General features: G+C 50.3%; 1 protein-coding gene across 1 annotated transcript; it reads left to right on the top strand.

The window, feature by feature from the left end:
• Positions 1–2,577: 2,577 nt before the first annotated feature.
• On the top strand, positions 2,578–11,466 carry LOC100545389 (olfactory receptor 1E2-like). The gene has a single exon (XM_031556109.1). It carries the CDS (start codon positions 9,201–9,203, stop codon positions 10,263–10,265), a length of 1,065 nt encoding a protein of 354 aa, XP_031411969.1. The 5' UTR covers positions 2,578–9,200; the 3' UTR covers positions 10,266–11,466.
• Positions 11,467–22,052: the final 10,586 nt, after the last annotated feature.

Here is a 22,052-nt window from a genome sequence, read left to right as displayed (position 1 = left end):
ACCCTGAATTTGTGCAAAGGGTTTCACAGAATCACAGAATGGCCAGGGTTGGAAGGGACCTCAAGGACCATGAATCTCCAACCCCCTGCCACAGGCAGGGCCACCAACCTCCACATTTAATACCGGCCCAGGCTGCCCAGGGCCCCATCCAACCTGGCCTTGAACACCTCCAGGGATGGATGGGGCATCCACAGCCTCTCTGGGCAGCTGTTCCAGCACCTCACCACTCTCATAGTAAAGAACTTCCCCCTGACATCCTACCTCAATCTTCCCTCCCTCAACTTAAAACCATTTCCCCTTGTCCTGTTGTTATCTACCCTTTCAGAAAGTTGATTCCCCTCCTGTTTGTAGGCTCCTTTTAGGAACTGAAAGGCTGCAATGAGCTCACCCCGCAGCCTTCTTTTCTCCAGGCTGAAAACCCCCAGCTCCCTCAGCCTGTCTTTGTAGTGGAGGTGCTCCAGTCCCCTGATCATCTTTGTGGCTCCTCTGGACCCTCTCCACAGCTCCCTGTCTTTCTTGTCCTGGGGGCTCCAGACCTGGACGCAGTGCTGCAGATGGGGCCTCACAAGAGCAGAGCAGAGAGGGACAATCACCTCCCTGTCTCTGCTGCCACCCCTCTTCTGATGGAGCCCAGGATCCCATTTGCTTTCCAAGCTGCAAGAGCACTGCTGGCTCATGTTCAGTTCTTCATCCATCAGGACCTCCAGATCCTTTTCTGCAGGGCTGCTCTCAAGGTCTGCTCCTCCCAGTCTGTATAAATGCCTGGGATTCCTCCGGCCCAAGTGCAAAACCTTGCACTTTGCTGTCTTGAACCTCATTAGATTCACCCAGGCCCATCTTTCAAGTCTGTTCAGGTTGGTTTCCTGGAGCCTTGGCAGCATCCTGCAGAGAGGAGCAGATGGGTGCAGCTGAGCACAGACCAGGCACCTAGCTAGTAGGGATGGCTTGCAGGGAAGAGAGCAGAGTGGTGATGGGGCAAGGGAGGTCCTTAGCAGCTGGGAGGTGCTGAACTCTGTATTTATGAGAAGCTCTTTTGGAGACTTCAGAGTCAAGGGCTGCAGTGCTTACTTGTGATATGAGTGATCTTCGTACCCTGGAAAACTGACTGCATTTTTTTCTCTCTCAGCCAAGTGAGGATCTTCTTCCCTATCAGTGGCAGAGTGTCCTCTGCAAGCTTTAATACCCTTCCAAGATTATGAGATAATGTCCAACGTTCATACCTTGTTGACCCCTCCATAAATTCTATTTTTGAGGTGTGACTTTCCTGTGCACAAGTTGGATTTTGCCTGCCTGGTGACATAGTTAGTCCATGCATCAACCATTTCTCCCATTAGTTACATCTCTTGCAAGCACCTGCCTGCTCTGCAAAGTGCATTGACTTGTATGTTGTCTTTTTACCACTGACGACCTCTTCAAAATCCAGCATAATATTTGCTTCCTGTAGCTTCCTGATGAAAATTAGAGCTACCAAGGATGAGCCAAAGCAGCAGATGACTTGATACAGTGAGAAGTTTGAGTTTCATACTTAGTTTATTTGGACAGGAAATGCTATCTCCTCTGTTTCACTACTGTCTTGCACCTCTGTTTTGGCAGGACAGAGCCTCTCAAGTGTTTGTAAAAGGGATCTTCTAGGCTGGGGATCCAACAAAGCTTCTTCTCAGCTAAGGCAGTTGCAGTGTTTTTTGTTGTTTTTTTTTTGCTTTTCCATCTTTTCCTTGAATATTCAATCTGAATTTGACCAGCTCCTGGTCAAACAGGTTCTAATGTTCAATTCCTGGTCCTGGAACATTTGAAGAAGAGGCTGTTTGTAAGTGCAGATGTTATCCCTCAAAGAAAGTGGCCAAATTCTGGTGTCTTCATTGCTTGCCTTCTTTTATTGCTAATAAACTTACCAGGGCTCATTCTACTGCCTTCACATGGATGTAACTTCCACAAATTTAAGAGCATATATCTTATTTTTTATCAGCTTCTTTAAACTGATTCAATCATTCTGGTTTCCTTTCATAACATTTTTTAAGGTTTGTATTTTCTAATATCAATTTAAGCACTCTGAGTAAAGCTCTAAGCTGGACTTTCTAAACAATCTCTGTGCCATCTGTGGTATTTAATCCTCCTGACTTTTTTTTTTTTTCCCATTTAAAAATAAAATGCAATAATGTTGGAGCATCTCTGTCTCTAAGCACAGCACTGGCTGTAATGAGAAGAGCCTTTTGATTTCTACCCCGTGAACCAAGTCCTGCCAGAGGTTCATAACCTGGAGGCTCTCAGCCACCCCATGTGTGGGCCCTAAGACCTCTGCACCATGCCTCATGGGTGCATATCCAACCACCCAGAGCAACCGTGTGTTAGAATCTCATGGATGCCCCACTGTGTGTGCTGAGCATCACTGTCTGCAACTGGTGGTACGGTCATTGCAGCAGGAGTTGGATCTCATCCATCCATCTTGAATCATGTGGTGTGAGATCATGGGCTTCCCCAGGTGCATCAGAACATGGGACCTGGCTCATACCAGCCCACCTGAGCCATCCCTCAGCCCATCTGTCTTGGGATCTGTTCCCTGTGGGGACCTATGCCAGTGGGCAATAGCTCTGCAGCACAGGCACCAATCCACCTGAACTCTCCTGGGTCAGGAGTGAGTTACACTTAAATTGCCAATTACTGCCTATTGACACCTCTGTGCTGGCTCTGAGCTAAACAGTTTTGTTCCCAAGTTTGTGAATGGGCAAATATAGCTCCTGTCTCCAGGTGCTGCAGTAACACAACAAGCCCCTTAGGGCCTTTTCAGAAGTTGAGGCTGCAGAAGTTCAGAAACTTTTAATGACATCAATTGAGACCTGACTGTTGCTGGGGCCATAACTTCATGAGACACCGGCACTGGGGACACAACAGGCTTTGGGCATTCCTGCTTCCTCCGGAGGTTCTGTTGAAGGCACGTGGCTATTTTCAACTTGGATCACAACAGGATGTGGTTTAATGCTTTGGCTCTATGACTGGCTGATCCAACACAGCCAATGGGATATGTCTGGTGGCCTGAAGGTATGAAACAACACGGCTGGGGACTTCCCAAGCTGTCAGCGCCAGCATCCCCTGACATGCATGAAGATGTGTCAGTCCTACAGTGCCCAGTATCATGACAATGTGCCTCTTGGGGACAGCAAAGCTCTGGGCTGGCAGACATGGCTGCCATTCAGATAGGCCTCGGTGGCCCAGAGAAACAGGGAAGCACAAACCCCTGATGTTCAGCCAAGTCTGCTGCAAATTCTTGCCCCTGGGTAGGTTAATCCCATGCCACACGGCTGCCCAGTGGGCAACAAGCTGTGCTGCAGGCAGCAGGCAACCACTGCAGCCTGATCTGGATTCATGAAGGGCAGCTCAAGGAGCACTTGTGGAAGTGCCACTGCAGGGAAGGGCCCACTCTGGGGCTCCACGGTGCAGGAAATGCCCTGGCTAATGGCAACAAGGATGGGGGGAGGGATGGAGAGGGGGGCATTAAGCTGGTCAGGGCCTGCAGTACAGCATGTCTGATGAGAGGCTGAGACTGGGCTGGGTTGGCCTTCAGAAGAGAAGAGGAGACGTCTGACTGCTATCTCCAGCTGCCCGAAGGGAGGAGGAGATGATGCAGGCAGGCTCTGCCTGGGGGTACAGCACAGCAAGGCAGAGGGCAACAGACACAAACTGTAATGTGGAAAATCTTTCCTAGACAAAAGGAAATGGTTCTTCATAATGAAGATGGTCCCACTCTGGAGCAGGTCTCCAAAAGTGTGATAGGATCCCTGTCCGTGAAGGTGCCCAAACAAGTCCCGGCAGAGCCTGGTCTGACAGGACCAGAGGCCCTGAGGACCTTCCAGCAGAAATCCCAGGCCAAGAAATGACACTAATAACCAAGAATCCAGCCAGACACCACTAGCATAGCACCTAACGCTCAGAGATTATTTGTTAATTACTGGCCATCCGATAATTAATTAGGCTTGTGATCAAGACCGGAGAAAAGGCCCACCCCTCACACCTTGCTCCCTGCCCCTCAGCCTTCCCAGGGGCCTGCAGGCAGAGTAGGGGAGGACCAAGGCTAGGGCCAAGGTAGGGGAGGCGGAGGAAGGGAGACTTCCAGCTCCAAAATACACTTCTGTGGGGGGAAATGGAGGGTGTGCTGGCAGCAGAAGGGCTGAGTCCAAAGGAGCTCCGTGCCAGGGAGGGAGTCTCCTGTTTGTGCCCAGCTGCACTATCACTTCTTTACCACAGAGATGGGAATGCTCTCAGGCCCCATGCTGGCCTTTGCAGACTGGTGTGGGGAAAGCCTTCTTGCCACAGTCCCAAACTGCTGCGAGGGGAGAGGTTTCTGAGCAGCTTCTGGAAGCAGGGAAGCAGTGCACCTTGCACTTGCTGGAGCCCCATAAGCCACTCTTCAATCCAGATCAATTGTCTAGAAGAAACCAAGGTTATCAAAGAAAGCTATTCTTAGTCACAAAAATGAGGAAAACAAGCTGGAAGAGTGCAGGCGGAAAGGCCTAACTCTGACATATTCCCGGGCTCGGGCTCTTTCTCAAGGGTGTTTGTGAGCCAATAGGGCTGCAGAGCCTGCAGCACTACCGCAGTCCCAGAGTGGGATCAACACTGAGTGTCTGCAGCTGCCAAGATGCTCAGGAAGCTTCAGACCAGCCCCAGTCCCAGCCTCTGGAGGGCTGGAGCAGCATCCTCAGGACTCTGTTGCCTTTACTCACTGTGTGCTCCCACAGCATCCCAAACCACTCTGCCTAAGTGGCTGTGCCTGAGCAATTACGTGCTGTAACAGGGGATCTTTTCCCACGTGCCTCCGAGGGGTATATCAAATTCACCCTGCTGTCCCAAACTTCTGGTGCTGCCAGATACACCTGGTGTGAAGAGAGGAAGCATCATTTCCAGGTAAGCTGTGCAGGCACTGGGTCATCTCTGGATGTGTTTAAAACCGGCTGTATGTGGTGCTCAGGGTCCTGATTTAGTGGAGGGTTGTTAAGGTAGTTTGGTTAGGTTGCGGCTGGACTTGATGATCTTTAAGGTCTTTTCCAACCTGAGCTATTCTGTGATCCTATGATCCTATGATCAGGTGTCCCCACCCGACAAGCAGGGCAAATGCTCAATAACAGGACTTTATGTATAGGGTTAAGGAGGGAAGGAGTTCGCCCCACACATGGTCCTGCAAGACCAGAACTGGCAGATATGTCTTTGCAGTGCTACTTGGCAGCTTGTTGAGTACCCAGTGGCCTGGAACAGGTCCCACAGTTCACCCATCAGCAGCTTGCCTGCATGTAGCAACAGAGGAACCGCCCTTTCTGCAAACACTGCTCTGAGCAGGAACAGACGTGTTGCTTGCTTGTGTGTTGCTGCATTTGCCATCTGCTCCTAGCCTTGCCATGATAGGTGGCATAGGTGGCTCTGCAAACCTAGTGAGACCATGGTATAGGCATGTGCTTCGCAAAGAGGAGCTCTGATCTGCTGCTCCCCACTCTATCTTGAGCTCACCTGTCTCATATTAGGTTTGATAGCAAATCAAAATCAATTTAATTAGCAGAAAGGCAAACACTTCCAGTGACTGCAGATTTAGTTGCAAACCCGTATGGTTATTAGAAAATGAAACAAATGTGCCACTTGTATACCATTTACTCAACACCTTTGACATTTCGTCCTTCCCTTTCAGGGCTGGGAGGGGGCACATCCAACCTGCTCTGGCTCAGCCCTCTTGCTGCCAGCACCCCCCACTGAAGCAACTGTTTCTTGGGGAGACTGCAGTCTGGATATGTCCCCTGGAGGCAGAGAGCCATGGAGTGCAGGGAGGGACTGGAGTGGGTGCTGGGTTTGTCTGTGCACTGTCTTCAGGGGAACCAGGCATGTGGTTTTCCACCTCCACATTATTAAACTGACACAAAAGGCTCTGTGGACACCTACTTACAGTTAGAGCAGTTTTATTTTAAGTAAAGGGAAAAGTTCTACGGGGTCGCAGATTTAGGAACCAAATCCTCTCCTGCCTTTACGCTGGTCCCTTGTCCAAGCCTTGGTGCATTAGAACTGAGGTGATTCCTGGGTTCAAGCCATTTCTGAAACTGAGTTTAAGCTGCTAGCTGACACAGGTTTGTCTGTGCCAGGTTCACCCACAGCAGATGCTCTGGCATAGGGCTCTGCTCCCCATGCAGCAGCCTCCTCCCTTTTGGGCTCTGCTTCTCCAGAGTGACTATGTAATGCCATGCCCCCTCCAATGGACTCTCCCTTTGCCAAAGCAGCTTCCTCCTGCTCCAGCAGGTCCTCACTCCCTGTGCACCACCCAGCAAGGTCTCACTAATGTTCTTCGGTGTTGGTATTTTCCCACACAGATTACAAACTATTCCTGCTGTTGCCAAGGCAAGTTTGGCTTCTCTGCCACACTCACATTACCCTATACTGACTGGACTGCTGGGCATCCAGCGGAGGTCCCTGTGGGCACACTTCTCCTGGTCCCAGAGGTCCTGTGCACAGCCATTCCCATTAGCACCCCCAGCAATTGGTTTCCTATTTGCAACACATCACAGCCCTTGGTGTTTTGCTCTAGAATGATGTTACTGTGGCCAGCCTCTCCCCCAGGTCTTCCAGGAGCCTTCCTGATGCTCCCTGCTCTTTCACCCCTGCTCCTGCTCCCCTGCCGAATTAACTGAGCTTGCAATGTTGTTTTCTGAGATCTAGGCAACTGATAGCTGTGTCATTTCCACTGTTGAAAAAAAAAAGCAAGTGTCTTAGGAAGGCTGGACAGCAAGTTTTTCTAGCACAATCTCCCTTTGGAAGCCTGGATTTATGTTTTATCATAACTTCCACTTTTCTTTCCTCGAAAGCCTTTCAAAAGCTCAAATGAACTTTCATTCTCTCATCAGATGTAGATACTTCACAAAGATACTTTACATCTCTTCTGAAGGAAGCATTGATTGCTCCTGAGTTCAGGTTCTGTTCCTGAGTTCAGGTGCAGACATGTTCCCTTCCTGCAGCCCCCTGATGTGCAGCAGACCTCTGAAGACTTTCCTCCCTGCGTGATGCTGCTGCCCCCATGCCTTCAGCTTGTCCCGGTCACCCTACCTTTGCCATAAATTGTCACTGTTCTTCTTGAAAACTGTGACTGGGTGTGCTCTGACCTCATGGACTCTGAGCTGAGAAGTACCTCATGGGTGCCTGTACTTCAACTGGCTGAAAAGTGTATATTAATCTCTTGAGGCTGCACACAGTTTTCATTATCTCTCTGTACTCCTTCATCTTTAAATAGAGACTTTTCTTAGGGCTTTTTCTTTTCTTTCCTTGCGGGCATTCCACTTGTTCCAAACATTGTCCTCAGTGTACATATGCTGCTTGCTTGCTTGAATCGTAGAATGGTTGAAGTTGGAAGGAACCTCCGAAGGTCATCTTGTCCAACAGCTCTGCTCTGCCAGCTTCTCCCTCAAGCTTAGGAGGGAGTTTTAGACAGGTTTCATCTTTGGCTTCACAAAGCATCATTCATTTTCTATGTTTGCGTGCTTGAATTCCCAAATCTGTCCACCTGCAATAACTTTCTTTCCTGACTTGTGCATGATCTCAGATATAGCCACCATTCTGCTCTTATTGATCTTCCCATTTACACAAACTGACATTGACTCATGCTTACTCTAGCTGAAGTTATTTTCTACAAATAGCTTTTCTATAAGCAGCCTGTTTTTCAGGAACAAGAACAAAAACCCTATCAGCTCGCTTCATGCTTTGACCTAGTAAAAATATGTGAGATGACACATCCAAGGGTATTTGGAATGCCTAATAGACCAGGCAGTGATTTATAGCCTCCCCCCTCCAAAGAGTTTCTCTTCCTGGCAGAATTTCTCTCCTTAGGCTTTGTCCTTGCTGCAGTCTGGCTGAGGGGTCTGAGCAGATCTTCCTTCCCCTCCTTCCCAAGATGATTTTGGACCCAGGAAGTCTTTTGGATCCAGTGTCTTTCCAGGTGTTGTGCTATGCTCCCCCTTCCCGTCTCCCTTTCTTGCACTCTCCTCCTAGAATTAGATGATCTTTGAGGTTCCTTCCAACTCCAGCCATTTTATGATTCCGTGATTCTCCACTGTCTGCTCTGGTTACAGCAGCTATTTCTCTGACCTCCAGGAATATCTGCTGTTAAGGGACACTTCATCTTGAAGTTTGAGCTCCTCCATGTTGGCTTTGCCTGAAGCCACAACCATTTATGTTATTTCCTATGGACCATCTGCTCTTCCTGAGCCAGAGATGCGCCTTTTGTTTAGCTGTGCTGTTTTCCCAGCTGCCGTTATCTCTACAGGTTCTTCCCTTTCCTCTGTCTCTCCTCTCTGTGGTCATGCCCTTGTTTACCAGCACATACCATATTGAGCACGGGGAGTGTACGCCTCTCCTTCAGCCTCCAGTCCCTTCGTGGTTTAAAACCTGATGTGTCACTTCTCCCACACTGGATCTTGAAAGGCTTCTCCTTTCCTGCCAGAATGCCTCCATGCATTGGAAGGAGTGTGTTCTTGGAAGTTCCCAGTTCTGCAAGCACCACAGACTTGCTCATGAGACCAAACCACTGGCTGTCAGCTGCTCCCTCCCTCCCCAGTTACACGCCTGCCTCATTTTTTGGGCACCAGGACAAATGTACAGCACAGCCCTGAATTCCCACATAGTTGATCACATCCCCTACATGTTGAGCACTGCTTCTGTTTTCCCTTGTTTAACAGTTCCTGGGATCCTTACTGACCACAGTGTGAGATCCCTGCTTTCTGTTGTTACTTGGGCAATGCAGAGTTTTGCCTCGTTTAACAGCAGGTCCTGTCTTAGCTCAGAAGGCAACATGGGGAGGTGGCTTTGCTGGCTTTTTTGCTGGCTTGCATGGCTTTGCTATGAGTTCTTCAAGCCATTGCCTGAAGAGCTGGAGCCGTTTTGGACAGGTCTGTCTGTTTTCTACCTAAGCCTGCTGGCAACCCTTGGGGTAAGTGGCCAGAGAGCAGTCCCTGTGCCAGCTGAAAAGCCATGGGGCAGTGGGAACATGCATGGGAATGCATGTGTGGCATCCTGTGGTGTTTACTTGAGGATTGAAACACCATGGGCTGAGACTCACCACCTGCCCACAGACTTCTCCCATCTCAGAGCCCTTTGAGTCAGTTGTGAGATCTAAGGATTCCCAGAGATTGTGGCACAGCTTCAGCCCATGACACAGAAGAACAGAGGGCTGGAGATATCCCATGGCAGGGCTAAGCTTTCACCTCCTTCTGCCTGTCCTGTGTCTCTTCTTGCTCTCCCCGCAGATGAACCCTGAGTCCCTGCAGGGGGGAAATCTCAGCAGCCCCACCTCATTTCTTCTCTTGGGGTTTTCCACTGCCTACAGAGCACAGGTATCCCTCTGCATGGGCTTCTCGCTCATTTACTTGGTGACTGTGCTGGGGAACCTGCTCGTAATGACGCTGGTCTGGCTGGACACTCACCTGCAGTCCCCCATGTACTACTTCCTGGGCCACCTCTCCTTCCTGGACATCTGCTACTCCTCCGTCACACTGCCTAAGATCCTCAGAGACTCCTTCTCGCCACAGAAGACCATTTCCTTGGTGGGATGCATCACGCAGATCTACTTCTTCCTTTGCTTTGGGGGCTGTGAGTGTGTGCTCCTGGCTGCCATGGCCTACGATAGGTACCTGGCCATCTGCCACCCCCTCCACTACACAGCACTGATGAGCAAGAAGATCTGCCGCAGCCTAGTGGCTGTCTCATGGTTGAGTGGCTCCTTCTCATCTCTGATCCAGGCCCTCCTCACAGCCCGCTTACACTTCTGTGAGTCCAATGTGATCAACCATTTGTTCTGTGAGATCCCCTTCTTGCTGGAAGTGTCCTGCAGCCCTAATGCTCTTCTCAACAAGGCTGTCTCATATGCGTTGGCTGCGACTATTGCCGTGGGCTCTTTCCTCCTTACTCTCGCATCATATGTTCACATCCTCCAGGCTGTGCTGCAGAAGGGAGCAGGGAGGCAGAAAGCCTTTGCCACCTGCACCTCCCACCTGACCGTGGTGTCCCTGTTCTTTGGTGCTGGGGCTGTTACATACCTGGTGCCTCAATCCAGCAGCTCCAAGGAGATAGACAAGATCCTCGCCCTGATGTACGCCATTGTAACCCCCATGCTGAACCCCATCATCTACAGCTTAAGAAGCAGCGAGTTCCAAGGAGCCATCAGGAAAGCCCTGTGCAGGGGTATCACTGAGATCCCCCACGGGCAGAGCAACCTCTGCCCTCACCATGCTGCAGGTGACCCAGCATGATGGGGGAACTGGGACCCTCAGACCAGTGACAGGCAGAAGGATGAACTCCAGGGATGTGAGCAGACCAGGAGCAAATCCATAAAACTGCTATGCCTTGGCCACAGGTTTCCCAATAAATAATTCTGGGAGCTGTTTTCTTAAGAAATAGGTATTGTCCAGGTAAAGAAGTTGTACTGAATGTCCACGCAGTGCCTTTGTTGTGACAGTGCCCTTGGTAAGACTTGTTTTTTTTATTAATCATTTATCTGCTGTGGGGCTTTGTCAGGCTTTCTGGAAAGAGCTTTTATTCCTAAGCAAAGCTCTTTCTGAGGTGAAACAATGTGAAGTGCAGCAGTAATGCTGTGCTGTAAGCATCTCCTGCTAAGTGGTGGATAATCTTGTCTGGGCTGGTCTTGCAGACACTGCAGAGCCGGATGCTTTTCTCTTAATGCAATAAAATATGGATAAGTAGGAAAAGCATTGTCATGGGATTGATTTTTGTAGTGTCAGGAATCAAAGCCAACCCTGGGAACAGACATCTGCTTCTGCATGCAGAATGGTAGTGACAAGGCAGGAGTGTAGGTGGCACCTGAGCATGCCTGGGGAGAGCAGATTATTCTGGCTCATGCCATGCTTTCAGAAAGAGTACACGGGGCTTTTGGCATCATACAGAGCTGGGAAGGCATTGTTTGGGGGTCACAGATAAAAGGAAATGAAAAGACACTGCAATTGCATCTTGTGTATAAGAAAATGCGCCTACAGGCACAGTGAAACACATCCTTCTTGGACCTGAGCCGAATGCTGAGCTGTGGTGTCTCTGCAAGCAAGACTCTGAGAGGCTCCTGTTCAGCAGAAATTGTGGAGACTGGTTTTCTGTGATGGGAACTCCTCCCTGGTGGAAAGAAGTGTTTCCCAGTAGGAACTTAGCATGACTTATCCAGCTGAAGTGAGGCTGCTGCACATGCTCCCGTAGCATCTCATTAAGACATAGCCAATTCGGGAACCTGGTTTGCAGGACAGCTACAAAATTGTCTGCTCCTTTGGCAGTATGACAGGAATGGACAAACTGAGCTTAACTAAAGAAGAGCAGAGTCATTGGAGATAAAAGAAACATTTCCCTTTTACAAGATTTACCTGCTTTCTCTATAACAGTGGTCTCAAATGTTGGCTGCGTGCACCCCAGTGGGTGTGCAAGACTGTCCACTGGGGGGTGGGAAGAAAATATTTTTTGTACCATCAATAAATAAAATATTTTAATACCATTTTAAAACATCACCTTTATCTCATCCTTTTACAGTTCCTATTTTTAATATGTTTTATAATATGCAGTAGCAGTACATGTATGTAATTTATTGTCTTGGTTTCAGCTAGGATTAAATTGTTTTATTTGGTGTTTTCTATGATGTGATTTATCCTGCCAGGATTTACCCTGCAGGACCACAACAGTCCATTTGGTGCCCAATGTGGGGCTCAAAGGGTTGAGATAATGGCAGACCTGACTGGAGCGTGTTAACACAGGCTGTTGTGGTACCTTGATAATTGCTGGTCACAATGTTGATTTTTTCCCTATTTATGTACTCTAATGCCATCAAGTTATTAAGGGGTAAAACCCACTGGTATTTCTGGAGTGACAGGGGGATCCCACGAGCTAACTGGGAGGCCAAAGTGAGCCTAACCTGAAATGTATGGCAGAAGCATCCTGTTGTGACTGGTCCAGAGGCTTCGCACACCCTTGGTACGGATTATCTCAGGAGCGAGTACTTCAAGGACCCAAAATGGTACTGGTGAGCTTTTGGACTGCCTTGGAGAAGGAGGACATTAAGCAGGTGTCTGCCTTGCCGGGTCTCTCAGAAGACCCTTCTGTTGTCGCTAAGAGCAGAAGATCAGCAGATGCCGATTGCTACAATGGTGCACCAGTGGCAATACTGCACCATCTGGGAACGTCTAATTCCCATTCATCAGTTGATTCAACCGCTGGAGAACCGAGGAGTAATCAGCAAGACTCGCTCACCCTTCAGTAGTCCCACATGGCCAGTGGGAAAGTCCAATGGAGAGTGGAGACTGACAGTGGGCTGTCGTGCCCTAAATGAAGTCACACCACCGCTAAGTGCTGCCGTGCCAGACATGCTAGAACTCCAATATGATCTGGAGTCAAAGGCAGCCAAACGGTATGCCACAGCTGACGTAGCTAGTGTGTTTTTCTCAATCCTTTTGGCAGCAGAGTGCAGGCCACAGTTTGCTTGTACTTGGGCTGTGCAGTACACCTGGAATCAACTGCTCTAGGGGTGGAAACACAGCGTCCTCATTTGTCATGGGCTGATCCAGACTGCAGTGGAACAGGGGGAAGATCCTGAACACCTGCAATACATTGACAAAATCATTGTGTGGGGCAACACAGCAGAAGTTCTTCCCTTCAGAAAGGGAAGAAAATAATTCAAATCCTTCTAAAGGTTTTGCCATCAAGCAAAGTAAGGTCAAGTGCCCAGTTTTGGGCCCCTCGCCACAAGAAAGACATCGAGGCTCTGGAGCGGGTCCAAAGAAGGGCAACAAAACCGTGAGGGCTCTGGAGCTCAGGCCTGATGAGGAGCGGCTGAAGGAGCTGGGGTTGTTCAGTGTGTAGAAGAGGAGGCTCAGAGCAGACCTCATTGCTCTCTATAACTACCTGAAGGGAGGCTGTAGTGAGCTGGGGGTCGGCCTCTTCTCTCGTGTAACTGGTGATAGGACGAGAGGGAATGGCTTCAAGCTGCGCCAGGGGAGATTTAGGCTGGATGTTAGGAAATACTGCTTCTCTGAACGAGTGGTCAGGCACTGGAATGGGCTGCCCAGGGAGGCGGTGGAGTCACCGACCCTGGAGGTGTTCAAGGAATGTACGGACATTGTGATGAGGGACATGGTTTAGTGAGAACTATTGGTGATGGGTGGATGGTTGCACAGGGTGATCCTGTGGGTCTTTTCCAACATTGGTGATTCTATGATTCTATGACCTGCACAGAAGATCCAGTTCTTTGGAATAAAATGGCAAGATGGACATTGTCAGATCCCCATGGATGTGATAAATAAGACAACTGCTATGTCTCCACCAGCTAGCAAAAAGGAAACACAAGCTTTCTTATGTGTTGTGGATTTCTGGAGAATGCATATTCTGGATTACAGTCTGATTGTAAATCCTTTCTATCAAGAGACTCAGAAGAATGATTTCATGTGGGATCCCGAGCAACAGTAGCCTTTGAATAAATTAAACAGGAGATAGTTCAGGCAGTAGGCCTTTGCCCAGTCCAGAAAGGACAAGGTATAAAAAACTACAGCCAGGAAGAATGGCCCCACTTGGAGCCTCTGGTAGAAAGTCCCAGGGGAGACTCGAGGATGACCTCTAGGATTTTGGAGGTGAGGACACAGAGGATGTGAAGCCCACTATACTCCAGCTGAAGAAGAGATACTGGCAGCATATGAAGGGGTCCAGGCTGCTTTGGAAGTAGCTGATAGTGAAGCACAGCTCCTCTTGGCACTGTAACTGCCTTTGCTGTGCTGGATGTTCAGAGGGATGGTCCCATCCACACATCATGCAACTGGTGCTACGTGGAGTAAGTGAGTAGCACTGATCACACAGTGGCTCGAATAGGGAACCCCAGTCATCTAGGAATCCTAGAGGTGATTACAGTCTGGCCCAAAGGCAAAGGTTTTGGACTATTGCCAGAAGAGGAGGTGACAAGCGCCGAAGAGGTTCCACTATGTAATAAAACTGTGAGAAAATGAGAAACAATATGCCCTGTTCATTGATCGGTCCTGTCGCATGGTGGGAAAGCATCATAGATGGAAGGCTGTATGGAATCCCACACGATGAGTTGTAGAACCTACTGAAGAAAGGGGCGAATTGAGCCAATCTACAGAAGCAAAAGGCATCCAACTGGCCTTAGTCACTGCTGAATGAGAAAAGTGGCAGTGCTTTACCTCTATGCTGACTCGTGGATGTTGGAAACTGCCCTATGGGGGTGGTTACAGCAATGGAAGCAGAACAACTGACAGCACCGAGGCAAACCTGCCTGTGACGCTGCACTGTGGAAAGATATTGCTGCCTGGGTAGAGAATGTGGCTGTGAAGGTACGTCGTGTAGGTGCTCACATACAAGAGTCATTCCACTGAAGAACATCAAAACAACCAGCAGTGGATCCGGCTGCTAGGACTGAAGTGGCTCAGGTAGATCTGGACTGGCAGTGTGAGGGTGAGCTATTTCTAGCTTGGTGGTCCCATGGTGCTTCAGGCTACCAAGGAAGAGATGCAATCTACAGATGGGCTCGGGATCAAGGCACAGACTTTACTGGGGCTGCTATTGCACAGGTTACCCATTAATGTGAAATGTGCTGTAATTAAACAAGCCAAATGGATAAAGCCTCTTTGGTATGGAGGACAAAGGCTGAAACATAAATATGGGGAGGCCTGATAGGTGGATTATATCACACTCCCACAAACTTGATAATGGCAAACACCATGTGCTTACAATGGTGGAAGAAACCACCAGATGTCTGGAAACATTTCCTGTGCCCCATGCCACCGCCCAAAATATTATGCTGGGTCTTCTTGTGGTGACATGGCACCCCAGAAAGAATTGAGTTGGGCAATGGGACTTATTTCTGAAACAACCTCATAACCACCTGGGCCAAACAGCATGGCATCAAGTGGGTGTATCACATCCCCTGTCGAGCACAGCCCCTGAAAAATGGAACAATACAATGAACTGTTAAAGACTGCGCTGAGAGCAATGGGTGTTTGAATGCCAAACACTGGGACACACATTGAATATCAAACACTGGGACACACATTGAGCAAAAGCCACCTGATTAGTCAATACTCGGGGGTCTGCCAATCGAGCTGGTCCTGCCCAGCCAAACCTCCTGCATACCGTAGAAGGAGAGAAATCCTGGTGCTGCACATAAACTTCCTGGGCAAGACAGTCTGGGTCATTCCTGCCTCAGGCAAAGGAACCCTCACTTACGGGATTGCTTTTGTTCAAGGACCTGAGTGCCCATGGTGAGTAATGTGGAACAATGGGGATGTCCATTATGTACTTCAAGGTGATTTGATGCTGGGTGAGAACAGCCAATAATTTAAATTGCATGATGTTAAATTGCTACATAACACTGCATGTCATCATTATTATGGTCATTATAGGTCTTGTTAACAGCAGTACAGTAAGAACTACCCAGGTTAAAGAAGAATGAACACCAGTGGAACCAGAACTAGCTTCTGCGTGAGGTAACCCTACACTGTGAATTGTCCCTCCTGCACTGAATGATTGTCATGATAGATGAAGCCCAAAGTTATGAACTGAATGAATACCATGGAAAATTTACATAAAAGGCCCATATATGGGAATAATATGCGTATATATATCAGAAAGCAAGGTAGGTGATGGTAATTAGTCGGGATGTGTAGAAATTGTGAGACCTGAGCATGATGTAAATGTTGTGAAATAAGGGGTGGATATTGTCTCAGTTTCAGCTGACTTGTTTTCTTCTGATGCTGTTTTTTGGTTCTAGGAGAAAAAACGTTGATTACACTCCAGTGTTATAGCTGCTGCTCAGCAGTGTTACACAGAGCCAAGGCCATTCACAGCATAGACTCAAGGAGCTGGGAGAGAACAGAATAAGGACAGCTGACTGAAACTGACCAAAGGGATATTCCATACCATATGACATCAAGTGGAAGGAGTTCTAAAGGGGGGAAGTTCATCTCACTCTCTTTTTCTGCTTGGGGGCTAGCTGAGCACTGGTTGGGGGTGGTGAGCAATTGCTTGTGCATCATTTGTTATAGACATTCACATATATATATAATCATAACTATTTTCCTTTTCTCTATCTTAGTAAATAGTTTCATCTCAACCTACAAGTTCTTTGTTGTTTGTTTGTTTGTTTTTTATTCTCTCCCCATCTCACTGGGAAGGGGGGCAATGAGTGAACAACTGAGCGATGCTCTCACCTGCCAGGTTAAACTGCAACATTTATAAAAATAGATATGTTTTGGAGGTGCTCAAGGCATTGGAGAACTCAAAAGCTCTTTACTGCTAGAGTTGTGTGATCAAAAAGTGCAGAGAGCACTGCTCTAGAACAGCATACCTGAGCAAAAACCATCTAGGGAACGGAGATTTAACCCGCAGCAAATGAATATTTAGGGATGCAGTGCAGATGACTTATGCAAACCGAACAAGCCCAAGCCCATGGGACAAGGGAGGGTGCACCCAAGAGTGCCAGAAGCACTGATTTGGGCTCTGCATCACTCTTCAGAGCCTCCTGCTTTGTCGCTGTGGGCACTGTTGGTGGCAGGCAGTCTCCCCCTTCTTCTTGACTCTCCATGCCAGACCCAGCAGGAACACACGGTTTGGGTGCAGCTGTCAATGTTATCTCTGCAATGGCTCCATGCAGCACATCCAAGGAGCCAGGGCTGGCTTTGCTCAGTGCCTCTGAGGAGCTGCACAGGGATAAAAATTGTGGGACACACTGCAGGTGTGCTGCAGGGTTGTGCCCGGCGTGAGGCTGGTGCTGAAGATGAAGGTCATTTTCCTGTTCTTGGAGCTGTTGCTTCTGTCAGTGCTTCAGGCCTGAGCAAAAAACCTTCAGATGGAATATCTTGAAACAGAAAAGCTAACACTGTTCAGGGGAATTTTTCCATAGTGGAGCGCAGGGAATCTGCCTTGCTTGGACACAGACTCCACTAGGGTGGAGAGGTCCAGGACAGCCCCCCTGTGTGTTTCCATGAGGACCCAGCTCCTTCTGGGAGTCAGATCCCCTCAAGCTTTCTGGCCTTTGACAGCACAACATCTTGGTGCTCAAGCACCTTCATGGGGCAGCCAGCAGCCTAGTGAGGGCTACAGAGTACCTGAGTTTGTCCAAGAGTACTTTGCATTCAGTTAGCTCTTCACAGCAGAGCACTGCTTTGCCCTGCATAAGAGTTGCTTTTTTAAACCCATCAGCATGTGAAGAGGGTGTATGGGGTTCCTGCTTCATCCCTGAATCTCCTGTTGTTTTTTGTATTAATTGGTGCAGTCATTCTTTCTAGTTTGCTGGGAATTGGTACATCACTGCCATAGCTGCCCAGTCCAGCTGGATCGAAGACCTGAAGAAAAATGGGAAGGTGACTTTAAGCACCATAAAACCAGAAAAGAATGGTGAAATTATCATCAAAACTTTGATTCCTGGTTAAGTGTCAGTGTAAATCTTCTCATTTGATGTAGCTTCCCCTATGGGCTCCTCTCCTTTTTGCTTTCAGCTCTGTTAGCTCTTCAGTTCTTCATAAAACATAGGAAGAGTACATAGGTGCTCTTGGGGAGGCCATTGCTTCCTGATCTGGTAACACGTGTGCTGATGGTGTGCATGGACCAGAGCAGCCAATAACTTGCCTCTGTCCTCCAACCTGGAACGGCGATCAGCGAGGAGTAGGAAAACACAGTGGAGATGGGAACAGCTGCTGTGTGGCTGGAGACTCCAGGAGATGAGAGCGGGGGCTGCTGTGTTCTCCATCCAGGCAAGAGTTGCTTCAGCTGCTTCTGCTGAGAGTTCAGCCTTGAAGTACCACGCAAGGAAACCTTCTGGTGTGATGGGGGAGATTTTCTCCTTCCAGCTGTAGGTGGAGTCAGAGATTTAATGCATCCGTGGGTGTTTGTAAAGCACCTTCAGTGTGCAGTATGAGCAGCCACTTAGTATTACTGCTTCTGCACCACTACCAGGCTGTGTCAAGGACTGCAGAAGAGTCAGTAAATGACAGAAATGAGACAGAAACACGTTTGGATTTGATCTATATCAGTGCAAGATTGCCTTCAGTTGTCATTTTCTGATCACATATAAGAAGAGAGGCCAAAAACGTGCTTCTCAATGGAAAAGATTGGTATGGCTTCGTATGCTTTATAAACCTGAAGAGAAAATTAGTTCTTTGTTTAGCACTGGCTATAGGATTCTGCTGGACCCACTTCACCTCTGCATTCAGCTTAATTAATCATGTTGATGAACCTTCTAGAAAGGTGTCCAGTCTTGGTTAGAAAGTGATGAGAGACAGAAATCAGAGCATTTTCTTCACAGCTGGCATGCTGGGGGTCCCATGCCATGCCAGGAAATGTGCAAGGAGCTTCCCTGGGAGCAGAAGGAAGGGCACAGGAGCTCAGCAAAGCCGTGGTGTCGTGGGCCACAGGAGCAGCACTGGCCTTGGGAATGGGCCTTGGGAATGGTGAGGAGTGTCCCAGGGTGCACAGGCAGTCAGAGTGCTGGAGAGAGGTGAGGGTGTGCAAAGGGCACAGAGGAGAGTGGTGGATGTAGAGGAGGGGTGCAGGTTTGTAGGGTGGGGAGGCTCGGATGTGGGGGGCAGAGGATGGGGCTGAGGCAGGTAGGATGCTTGTGGGAAGATGCACACCAGCCTGCATGGCAGCCAGGTGGTGCCTGAGGCTCCAGGAGCTGCTGGAGGCCCAGGAGCCCCAGGCACAGGGAAGCTCAGCCCGTGCCTGGTGGGCGGAAATGTCATGAGTTCATCTCCTCCCCATCCCATAGCTACCACGTCCCTACTTGGCTTATGGCCCTGTCCCATCTCCATCCCTGGAGGCATGAAGCTGTCCCCTTTCCAGAAGAAGCCCTCTCCACTTTCTCTTGCAGTGGAAGATGACCTCATCTGCAGGCAGCTCAGTACAGCCTGTGACAACTACACCATCCTCCTCAGTGACCACTTGTACCAGGGAATGACCATCTCAGTGCTGTTTCTCTACAGCAAACATTGAAGAAAGCACAGGAAAGCACAGCAAGAGCCAGGGAGGTGTGAGTTGCATGGGCCAGACCTTCCAGAAAGCAGGATGGAATTGCTGGACATTTTATCCAGTTGCACTGGATTGTCTGGGGCTCTGGCAGGAGCACTGCACTCAGGTGTACACCCAGTGTCTGGCAGGAGGAGAACTGGGGCACTTTTGGCCGGCTACAGTCACAACACTGTCTGTACCCTGCAGGTAGGGATGCTGAAGTGAAAGCCCATATGTTAGTGAAATTCAGACACCATGAGCCAGAGGGGCCTTCCTGAGGAGCAGATGATGGTGCTGCCGAAGGCCAGTAAGAGCAAGCGGCAGCGCCTGCCCCCGGTCCTCCAGGCCTGTGCTGGGCTCTTGCACAGAGCACAGAAGTGGTGGCAAGGGATGGGGCAGGTCTGAAAGGGTTGGCAGTTCCCTCGTGGCTGTTTCATTTCAGACCACTGGCAACCAGTGTGCAGAACCAGTTGTTGAGAGTGGCCGTGCACAGAGAGCATCTCTGAGCTGGGGTAGGTGCAGCCCTTGGAAGAAATCCACAGGGCGAGAGGCAGAAGCATTGCAAGGAAGTGGAGTCTGCAGAAGAATTTTAGCCTGTGTATCTCTCTGGGTGGGTGCTGAGCAGCTTTTCCCTGTGCCATGTTACTCCTCAGTTTTCTCTCTGGGGCAGGAGTTGGGCTTCATCCGTCATTTTCTTGCCAGAGGTACATACCCTGCCATTCTAGTAGGTGCATCAGAGCTCCAGCCTCCATCCTGCTCCTGGGGCCAGCCCCAGCACCCTGCCTCCATCCTGCTCCTAGGTGCTGAGTGCCTTGCAGGGGTGCAAGAACATCCCCTGCCTGGGTATGCAGCATGGGGAAAACCCCTCACAGACTCCTGCTCTCTTTCTCTACCAGCTTCTGACTTTCAGCCCACCCCAATCCATGAGAAGTCCCTGGATGGAGAGAGAGAAGTGAGGAGCCGTGCAGCAGGGGTAGTTTTTCCATGTCCTTGTCCCTACTTTTGCAGTCACACTGCAGACCCACGGTCCAGTCATCTCTGCGGTGGCAGACCAGATCCCTGTGCTCCTCACTCCACCAGGGGCCAGTGCCTGGTCCCACACATGCTGCAGTGTGTTCCCCTCCTACAATCATAGAATCATTTAAGTTGGAAGGGATCTTTAAAGGCCATCTGGTCCAATGTCCCTGCAGTGAATGGGGATACACACAGCTCCACCAGGTGCTCAGAGCCTCATCCTGACCCCAGCTGCTCCAGGTGAGCTGGTAACTCCCTCCCCTGCTCTCCATCCCCAGCGGTCTCCTGCTGTGCTGCCCTGGGGGTGCTCCCAGAGCTGCCCTGGGTCCCCCTGCCAGCATTGCCCTTTCCTCCTCCAGATCAGATCCAAAACATAACCATGGCTGAGCTTGGCCTCTATCCATCTGTGACAAGGACAATGCAGGGCAGAAACAAGGGCTTGGCTCTTTCATAGCACACTGAAATTACTGGGCTTATCAGGGCAAACAGGAATGGGCTACAGATGTAGTCAGCACAGGACATCAGACTCTGGAGCAGAGCTCTGCCAAGGGTCCTGCAATGGAGAACAGAAACCAGTAGTCTGGGGCTGCTGCCACAAACGCTGTATCCTGTGGTCTGGTCGTGTCCCTGGCCGCTCGCTCCCAGCAAAGCCTGGAAAGCAATGGAGTGGGATCTGCCAGGACCTGCACATGCTCTAACGAGGCTCCCGCAGTGAGCCCGTCAGCTGGGGCTGAGCCCAGCCACACAGCAGGAGCGCGCATCCCTCCTCCAAGGGTAAGGGCTGAAAACACAGCAAATACCAGCCAGCAGATCGCAGCAGTGTGGCTGTCAAGTGCTGCTCATATCACTGGTGCCAAGGCCTCAGGTCTGTGCCCAGCACTCGGGGAGGCAGACTGTGTGCCTGGGTTCTGCAAAGCTGTGTGCCTTGGCATCTTCTGCCAGCGTGGGGAAATCCTTGCATGGCAGGGACAGGGCATGGCCCAAAGGCCTAAGCACAAGCATGAGGGGGAGCCTGACGGGACCTGCACGCAGCTGAAGCTGAAGACAGGCAAACACAGAACTCACAGCTTTGTGTCACAGCTCCTGGCCAGGCATTGATGTACCCTCAGCCTGAGTGTTACTCCAGCAGCAGGGATCTTGACAGCAGTGAGAAATGGGTGACAGCAGCCTCACAGAGCTCAACAAGGAGCAATACCAAGTACTGTCCCGAGGGAGGAACAGCCCCAGCACCAGGCCATGCTGGAGGCAGCCCGGCAGAGAAGGCCCTGTGGGTGCCGGTGGGCATCAGGCTGACCATGAGCTAGACATGTGCCTTGCCACATAGAAAGCCGATGGTGTGCTGGGCTGCACTGAGCAATATAATGCCAGGAGGTGGGGGGAGGCAATCTTTCCCCTCTATTCAGCACCAGTGAGGCCATATTTGGTGTACTGGGTCTGGTCCTGGGCTCCCCAGAACAAGAGACCTGGAGCCACTGGAGAGAGGCCAGCGAAAGGGCACGAAAACAAGGAAGGGACTGGAGCACATGTGCTATGAGGAAACCTGCGAGAGCTGGGACTGCGCGGCCTGGAGAACAGGAGGTTCAGGGGCATCTCATCAATGCCTACAAATGTCCAGGGGGTGGGGAGGATGAGACGGAGCCAGGCCGTGCTCCGCAGCGCCCAGTGCCGGGACAAGAAGCAATGGGCACCAACTGGAATACGATAGGGTTCCTTCCGAACATCAGGAAGCGCTTTAGAGCCGTGCGGGTGGCAGAGCAGTGGCACAGCCGCCCAGAGGGGCTGCGGGGTCTCCTCGGAGATCTTCAGAAGCCGCTTGGGCGCGGCCCGGGCCCCCTGCGCTGGGCGTCCCGCTGGGGCAGAGCTTGGACAGACGGACCCAGAAGTGCCTTCCAACCGCAGCCGCGCCGTGACGTCCCGCATTTCCTCGCTCCCCTCTGCAGCGCTTCTTCCCTCAGCTCCGCTCCCGGAGCTCCGCAGCAGCATCTCCGCCCCTCGCCGCTCTCTCCCGGGGCGAGGACCGCGTTTCT

The sequence above is a fragment of the Meleagris gallopavo genome, chromosome 19 (assembly GCF_000146605.3).
Source record: "Meleagris gallopavo isolate NT-WF06-2002-E0010 breed Aviagen turkey brand Nicholas breeding stock chromosome 19, Turkey_5.1, whole genome shotgun sequence".
Lineage (NCBI taxonomy): Eukaryota > Metazoa > Chordata > Aves > Galliformes > Phasianidae > Meleagris > Meleagris gallopavo.
Note: the sequence above shows the minus strand (reverse complement) of the source record. Positions and strands in the feature narration are given on the sequence as shown.